A 7,971-nucleotide genomic window follows, 5' to 3' on the forward strand; every position below is an offset into this window, starting at 1 on the left:
ACTGGTGAAGGAACGGGTGTTTGATCATTGTATGACCGACCGAGACTTGAACTGAAAGGCTTTGTGACTGTTCTCACAGTGATTCAATAAATAAATAAATAAAAATGAACAGTTCATGGCCGGCGCCATGGTACAACACGGAGGGTGCTGGACTTGCATACATCAACCAGGGTTCGATCCCCGGCACCCCATCTGATCCCACACACACTGCCAGGAGCGATCTCTGAATGCAGAGCCAGAAGAAAGCTCCGAGCACTGTTGAGTGTGGCACAAAAACCCAAAAGCAAACAAAAAAGAGTTCAAAATGTAACCCAGGTGCTCAAATTCAGCAGGAATACCCACAGCCCAGTCAAGCTGATCTGCCGTCACCACAGGACGTAGGCTAAGTGGTCATCAGGCTGTTCTGGGGCCAGAGTCGGTACAGGAGTTAAGGCTCCTGCCTTGCATGTAGCTGACCCTGGTTTCCTGGTACCACATAGGTCACCTGAGTACTGCCAGGCTGACTCGTGAGCACAGAGTCAAAAGTAATCCCTGAGGGTCACTGACAGACTCAGGGGACCAGACAGGATGGTGGGATTGACCCTGAGTGGCCACATGCAAGGCAGGTGCTCTCCCACAGTCCTGTCGCTCACTCCAGCCCTGTGTGTCATCTTTTTTAATGTCCCCATGCTCTGGGGTACCTCTGGGAAAGGGGTTCCACACCACTAACATGAGGTAGGGGTGTGGGAAACAAGAAATCAAGTCCTGCCACAGGATAGTCAAAGTCCCCAGATACACCCAGCGGGCAGGAGAGTGAGGCTGAGGGGGCAGGCTCTCAGTGATGGGGGGATAAGGGGATTAGGGGCTAAGGGGTTGATGAGAGAAGAGAAACACGCTGCCTCCTCCCTCAGACACTCACACCAATCTGTTGCTCAGACACTTTATTATCCCAAGTAAAAAAAATAAAATAAATAAGATAAATAGTGCAATAAATAAAGAGCAGACCCACACCTGACAGCCCGTGGCTCAGGACGTGTAGCTGGGGCTGTGGCGCTCTGGGGGCCCCACCATGCTCAGGGGGTCTGAGGAACCCACGTCTGGAGGCACCGGGGCGGGAAGCCTGGGGGACTCCAGGGAGGCAGGCGGCAGACCTGGCAGTGGCAGGAAGCGGACGGCGCCCCGTGAGGCTGGCTCCCGGGACACTGGGGCACTGGGTGGGTGCAGGGAGAGCGGGAGACCCAGGGCCTCAGACTGGTAAACGTTATATCCATCCTGGAGAAGCAGTTCCCGGAAGCTGCAGGCCTCTGGGTCAAAGCGAAGCTGAGGGGACAAGAACAGAGGTCAGAGATGTGGAATTCCACTGGTTGCAGACACAGACCCTGGGGGTCCAGGCCCAGCCTCCTCCCTCAGACCTGGGGTCCAGGCTCAGCCTCCTCCCTCAGACCTGGGGTCCAGGCTCTAACCTCCTCTCTCAGACCTGGTCCAGGCTGCAGACCTCTAACAGACTTATCCTTTCCACCAGGGCCATTCTGCAAGGCTGACTATTCTGTATCCACTTCCCAGAAAGGAACATTCTAACCTAGGAGGAGTCTCAGGTCCCTAAGGCCGGCCAAGCTGTCTAGCTGCTACTCAAGGTCTTGCTCACTCCCCAGGCGGGGGGTGCTGAGGGGGTCAGCAGGATGTGTCCGAGCGATAGTAAGGCGGGAAGCACTTATTTTGCATATGACCAACCTGGTTCCATCCCTAGCACCTCACATAGCATAGGGTCCCTGAATCCTTCCAGGAGTGATCCATGAACACAGAACCAGGGGTAAACCCTGAGCACTGCTGGGTGAGGCCCCCAGACAACTCTACAGCCATTTCCGGGCCTCAGGATCTGTCCCTGAGCTGAGCCCGGTTTCCTCTCCCTGAAAGCACTCCAAGCAGTATCTCCCAGGTCTCACCATGAGCAAGCAGAGGGGGGGGCAGGCTGGGCCCCAGAGGCCAGGCAAGCACTCCCGGAGGGGTGTGCCTAAGCCCCAAACTCACCGATCCATACAGGACCCCATCGGACCTCTGGCACAGGAACCTGGATGTTCTGACCCCGAAGATTTGAATCACCCCCGGCTTCAAGGCTTTGAGCTCCAGAAGACCTGAGGGAAGGGCTGGTCAGGGACTGTGATACCATTTCCAGAGTCCTGTCCCATGACCTCAAACCTAGTACACCCAGCCTACAGGGGGTCAGAACGATAGCACAACCAGAAAGGTGTTTGCCTTCCCCGCAGGAGTCTGGGCTTGATTCCCAGCATCCCATATGGTCCCCCGAGCACCACCAGGAGTAATTCCTGAGTGCAGAGTCAGGAGTAACTCTGGCATCGCACGGTATGACCCAAAAAGAAAAAGAATTCAGAAAAAAAAAGGAAAGAAAGAAAAAAAGAACCAGCCTTCAATCTCAGCCTCCACCCTTAGACCCAGTATCCAGCTCCCCCCACTCCCCCACCAGCCTCCTCTCCCAGACCTGGCTTCCAGATCTCCAGCCTCCTCCTTCAGAACAAGGATCAGCCAGTGAGATCTTCCCTCAGACAGAATCCAGTGCTCCAATTTCCTCCCTCAGGTCTAGGGGTCCAGACCCCCAGCTTCCTCCCTCTGACCCAGGATTCAGTGTCTTAGCCTCCTCCCTCCGACTCAGAATCCCATCTCCCTTAGCGTCTTCCCTCACACTCAGGATCCAGCTTCCCTGCCTCCTCCCTCATTCGGACCCAGCATTTGACCCTCAACCTCCTCCCTCAGACCAGGCCCCTGCCTGCATACTTACATTCTGGGGTCCTGTGGGCCGCACCCTCCACTGTGCCATCGGCCCTGATCTCCAGGTGTGCTCCTGTCCTCTGGGCATCATCGGTGTACAGGAACCTCAGCCGGACTTGGCCCCCAAATTGGAGGAGGGGGCTGGAGTCAGGGAGGGGGTGTGCACGGCAGGCACCCAGCAGCAAACCCAGCAGCATGGGGACCCACAGTCCCAGCTGCTCCCCCCTGGCCTCGTTCCAGACCATGAAGAGCTCTGGCACAGGCAAGAGCTGGGGTGTGTGAGGCGGAGAAGCTCGGGGTCCTTCGGTGAAGCTCAGAGCGTCCTGTCAGGGGGTGCAGATCAGGCACTCCCTAACCCTGGCACCTGACACGTGGCGTCCCAGCTGACAGGTCTCCTGGGATGGATGCGCAGCCTGGGCTTATATCTGTGTGGACCCGCCCAGTCACATTCCCCGTCTGACCTGTGCTATCTGACCCACTTGGCAGGAGCCATGATTCCACCGTGGCCGGGTCAGCCGGACGGGTGATGCAACTGGGGGTCCTGCGCGCCCGGGAATGGACTCCAGACTGCTGCCGGGGATGGGGGATGGGACCTGATTGTCAGGGGTGAGAGGCTGGGAGGCTGGGGGTCTGGATGCCTGGCCTGCGGGGGGGAAGGACTGGGGACCTGAATCCTGGGTCTGAAGGTGGAGCGTGTGGACCCTTGGGTCTGAGGGAGAGGCCGGGACCCCTGGTCGGAGGCAGAGGCTTTGGGGGGTTCAAGAGTCCCCTTCCAGACGGACTGAAAAGATTTTTTTTTTTTTGCCTTTTGAGCCACACCCAGTGGTGCTCAGGGCTTACTCCTGGCTCTGTGCTCAGGAATCGCTCCTGCTAGGCTCAGGGGGATCATATGCCAGGGATCAAACCCAAGAAAGATGTATACAAGGCAAACGCCCTGCCCACTGTACTATCTCTCTAGCCATGGACAAACCATTTCTTTTTTTTTTTTTTTTTTGAGGGCGGGCTTTTTGGATCACACCTGGCGATGCACGGGGGTTACTGCTTGCTTTGCACTCAGGAATTACTACCTGGTGGCGTTCAGGGAATCAAACCCGGGTCAGCCACGTGCAAGTACACCCTACCCGCTGTACTATCTCTCCAGCCATGGACAAATCATTTCTGAATCCTCTCTAAATTCTAGGTTTGGGGAGTCTTGTCACCAATTCCTGTTGTAAGGATCAAAATCCTTGCTTAGCCCAGAAGGCTTGAGCATCCAAGGACTGGGGTTCATATTAGACTCTTCATGGGACCAGAGCTGTTCAGTGGTGACACCTGAGCACTGGGCTTGGAGTAGCACCTGAACAGTTCAGGCTGGGATCTGAAAATCAGAAGTAGGGGCTGGAGTGATAGTACACCGGGAGGGTGATTGCCTTGTATTCTACAGACCCAGGTTTGCCCCATGACACCCCTATGTTTCCCTGCATCTGCCAAGAGTGATCTCTAAGCACAGAGTCAATAGTCATCCCTGAACACTGCCAGATGTGCCTCCTCAAAACAAAAGTTTAGGGACAAACCCCAAGGCTTCCCAGACTCCCTGGGGTGCCTCCTCTGAACCATAGCAGCATCCCCAAGCTCAAGGCTGAGTCAGGTTCTAGAGGGATTAGGAGAGAACAAAGGGTTGGGCCATGCTTTGGCTGGCCCTGGGCACCAGGTCCCAAGCAGGGTGACTCCCGGGTCTGACTGGGTGTGTGAGGAGGAACACTCTAGGGGCCTGGATCCTGGGTCTGAAGGAGGAGGGTCTGGACCCCCAGGTCTGAGGGAGGAGAGCTGAAGGCTGAACTGGGTCTTAGACCAGGAGGAGGAATGGGCTGAACCCCTGGGTCTGAGAGAGAGGGGCTGGTGGCTGGAATAACTTTTTGGGAAAAGGGATGGGAGTTGGGCCACACCTTGTGGTGCTCAGGGATTACTCCTGGTTCAGGCAGGGGACTCCTGCTAGGCAGGGGACTCCTGCTAGGCAGGGAACCACATGCGGAGCCAGACGGAACCAGGATCGTCTGCCTGCAAGTCAATCATTATCTCCACTGTACAATCGCTCTTGTCTCCTACTGGGGAGGGGTAGGGGGGTGGGAGTTGGGGAGAGAGTAGGGAGGCAGCCGGTGGGGGGGAGGCCAGCGAGGGCTGGGGACAAGCTGCAGCAGGTCCCCGGGAAAGTGCAGGAAGGTGCCTGGGAATCAAAGGGAACCGGCGTCAGAACCCTAGAATTCCTCTGTGAGGAGGGGAGAGGGGCAGGTCGGCGACTTTCGGGGTAGGGGCTTGGAACTGGGGTGCACAACCAGAGCCCCCGGCGGGCTGGGGACTCTAGTTTAGGATGGAGGTGGTTCTACCGGCCGCGACCAGCAGGGGGCACTTCTGGGTGGCGAGGGAGGCTGGGGCAGCGGTACCCGCAAACCGGTTTTCACCCGGGCTGAGCTCGGAGCTAGCTGGCACCCGAGATGCAGATGGGGGCTCGGGGGTGTCGGTAAACCGATCCACGAGGTGGGCGCGAACCGGGCATGCCTTCCAGCTTCCGGGTTCAGACGCAGGCTCCCGCCCCGAAATTGAGTCCCAAGAAGGATGCGCCAGCCCCGAAGCCAGCAGGCGGCCCCGGCGGAGTCCCGAAGAGCGAGTTGTTGGCGCGGGGGGCGGGATTGGGGGTGGAGATGGAGCGGGGTTGCCACCCTCGCCCGGGGCGGGGAGGGTGCCGTCGGGTCGGGACCGGCGGAGGTGGGGGCGGCGGGACTCCCTAGGAGCCGCCTCTTACCTTTTCTCCCCTCCCCTAACCCGGGCGGGGCAGGTGGCGGGGCGGACATCCTTCTGGCCGTGCTCCCGTGCGCAGGGCACCTTAGGGCCGCCAACCTCAGGAAGCGCCCGTGAGCGGACTCTCGACCTTCCGGTGGGACTGGGGGATCCAGTCTTTCTGCACCCTCCACCCGGAGGGGTCTTCCTCACCCCCACCACCAACTCTTGCCTCCACTGAGAATCCTGATCCTCTCCCAGCGTGCACTTTGCGCGCCTCTGGGCATTCCTCTCAGGGCACCTCCACTGCACCCGGACACACTGCGGGAGGTAAGGAAAGAGATTCCAGTGGGACAGACACCCGTGCTCTTGGAAACTCTCCAGTTTCCTGGCTCCCAGTTCACCTCCGCAGACCTGGGAGTCAGGGGGTCCTGATTCGCCCCTTTCTCTCAGACCCCCAGCTCCAACCCTCACTTTTCTCCTTCCCTGGGAACCTGGTGCCACTATGCCCTGAGCAGCAGGCCGGGAGCCTGTGCTAATCTCTACCCCCCTCTTCCTTCCCCCAGCCATGTGGGTCACCAGATTCCGGAGCCTGTGTCTAGCCTTTGGACTCCTCTGCCTTTTCACCTTCCTCTTCTTCCTCCAACTGTACCAAGGCTTCTTGAGCCAGGGCCTCCAGCTGCTGGCCCAGTGTCCCAAATGCTCGCGAGTTCCACCGCGCATCAACTGCTCGCACCCCAACTCCTCCGTTGTCAGGGCTCAGCCCCATGCCGCCCTGCCGGGCATCTGGACCATCCTTCCCAGCGGCCGCCTTGGGAACCAAATGGGCCAGTATGCCACCCTGCTGGCCCTGGCCCAGCTGAACGGGCGTCAGGCCTTCATCCTGCCCTCCATGCACAGGGTGCTGGCGCCCATATTCCGCACCAGCCTGCCCGTGCTGGCGCCAGAGGTGGAAAACCAGACCTCGTGGCAGAACCTGTGGCTGCATGACTGGATGTCAGCGGAGTACGAGCACCTGCCGCAGCTGTGGCTCAAGCTGTCGGGCTACCCTTGCTCCTGGACTTTCTTCCACCACCTCCGAGAGCTGATCCGCCAGGAGTTCACCCTGCACGCGCATGTCCGAGACCAGGCGCAGGCCCAGCTGCGGGATCTCCGCCTTGGCCCCGCTGGCCACCGCCCCCGCACTTTTGTGGGAGTCCACGTGCGCCGTGGGGATTACGTGGAGGTGATGCCGAAGATTTGGAAAGGGGTAGTGGGTGACCGTGCCTACCTCCAAAAAGCTCTGGACTGGTTCCGCGCCCGCCACCCCGCGCCCATCTTCGTGGTGGTCAGCAACGACATGGTGTGGTGTCGGGAGAACATCAACGCCTCCCAGGGCGACGTGGTGTTCTCGGGCGACGGGAAGGAGGGGACGCCCAGCCGGGACTTTGCGCTGCTCACGCAGTGTAACCACACCGTCATGACCGTGGGCACTTTCGGTTTCTGGGCTGCTTACCTTGCCGGTGGGGACACAGTCTACCTGGCCAATTTCACTCTCCCCGACTCTCCCTTCCTGAAACTCTTTAAGCCAGAGGCAGCCTTCCTGCCTCAGTGGGTGGGAATCCCCGCTGACCTGAGCCCGCTCCATTAGGGGTATTTTCCACCTTTGAAGGTTGGTTTCTCCCCACCAAGGTCCCTCGGATGGAAGGAACTGTGGGTGATTTTGAGGTAGTATGCCCTGAAGCCCTGTGTGTGTTTCTGGAGTGAGTCTAGGATGTGGGGGAGGGATGCTGGCTTTAAAGTGGGCCAATTCTGTGCTGGGGTTCAATGATAACTGGGGTTCTGGCTCTGGGTTCAATGATAACTCTTTGGAGGGCTCAAGCTTCCATCCCTGTCTTTCCTGGAATGGCATATCATTTCAGTAAAGAACTTAATGAACTTGTGGATCTAATTAGCTCATTGCTTTGCCCCTATCAGAAAGATTCAGGGGAAAAGTGACAAGACAAACACTCAAAGGGCAGAACAGGAAGAACAGGAAGCAGAGGGGTTAAGGTGGATGCTTTTTTTTTTAATTTGCTTTTTGGATTGCAGCCGGCTATGTACAGGGGTTATTCCTGGCTCTGCACTCAAAAATTACTCCTGGCAGTGCTCAGGGGACCATATGGGATGCTGGGAATTGAACCCGGGTCAGCCGTATGTAAGGCAAATGCCCTACCCACTGTGCTATCGCTCCAACCCCAAGGCATTTGTTTTTTCATGTGCCTGACCCCAGTTTGATCCCCCAGCACCCCACAGGGTCCCTCAAGCACCTTTAGGAGTGATCTCCAAGCAAAGAGCCAGGAATAAGCTCTGAGCATCACCTAGTACCCAAACCCTAAAACAAAACAAAACCTTTGTGTGTGGGTGCAGTTTGTAAGCAGAGCAGAATACTACCAAGTCCTCAGTCCCTGGGAAGGAAAAGGACAGGTATGAGTG

The 7,971-nt window shown here is 57.9% G+C and overlaps 2 protein-coding genes across 2 annotated transcripts; one reads left to right on the forward strand and one right to left on the reverse strand.

Annotated features, from left to right (window-relative positions):
* Window positions 1-1,005: 1,005 nt before the first annotated feature.
* On the reverse strand, window positions 1,006-3,008 carry FGF21 (fibroblast growth factor 21). Its single transcript, XM_056137124.1, has 3 exons — window positions 2,774-3,008; window positions 2,008-2,111; window positions 1,006-1,299 (listed from the first exon to the last, which is right to left on the reverse strand). Exons 1-3 carry the CDS (start codon window positions 3,006-3,008, stop codon window positions 1,006-1,008), a joined length of 633 nt encoding a protein of 210 aa, XP_055993099.1.
* A 3,077-nt stretch (window positions 3,009-6,085) lies between these two features.
* Window positions 6,086-7,147, forward strand: FUT1 (fucosyltransferase 1 (H blood group)). The gene has a single exon (XM_056135570.1). It carries the CDS (start codon window positions 6,086-6,088, stop codon window positions 7,145-7,147), a length of 1,062 nt encoding a protein of 353 aa, XP_055991545.1.
* The last annotated feature ends 824 nt before the right edge of the window (window positions 7,148-7,971 follow it).

This window comes from Sorex fumeus, unplaced genomic scaffold (assembly GCF_029834395.1).
Source record: "Sorex fumeus unplaced genomic scaffold, SorFum_2.1 ptg000122l, whole genome shotgun sequence".
Lineage (NCBI taxonomy): Eukaryota > Metazoa > Chordata > Mammalia > Eulipotyphla > Soricidae > Sorex > Sorex fumeus.

Coding starts and splice junctions, on each gene's coding strand:
- FGF21 (XM_056137124.1), bottom strand. CDS start 3,008: ATGGTCTGGAACGAGGCCAGGGGGGAGCAGCTGGGACTGTGGGTCCCC. Junction 2,112..2,773: donor GGCCCACAGGACCCCAGAAT/GTAAGTATGCAG, acceptor CCCTTCCCTCAG/GTCTTCTGGAGCTCAAAGCC. Junction 1,300..2,007: donor ATGGGGTCCTGTATGGATCG/GTGAGTTTGGGG, acceptor TTGTCCCCTCAG/CTTCGCTTTGACCCAGAGGC.
- FUT1 (XM_056135570.1), top strand. CDS start 6,086: ATGTGGGTCACCAGATTCCGGAGCCTGTGTCTAGCCTTTGGACTCCTC.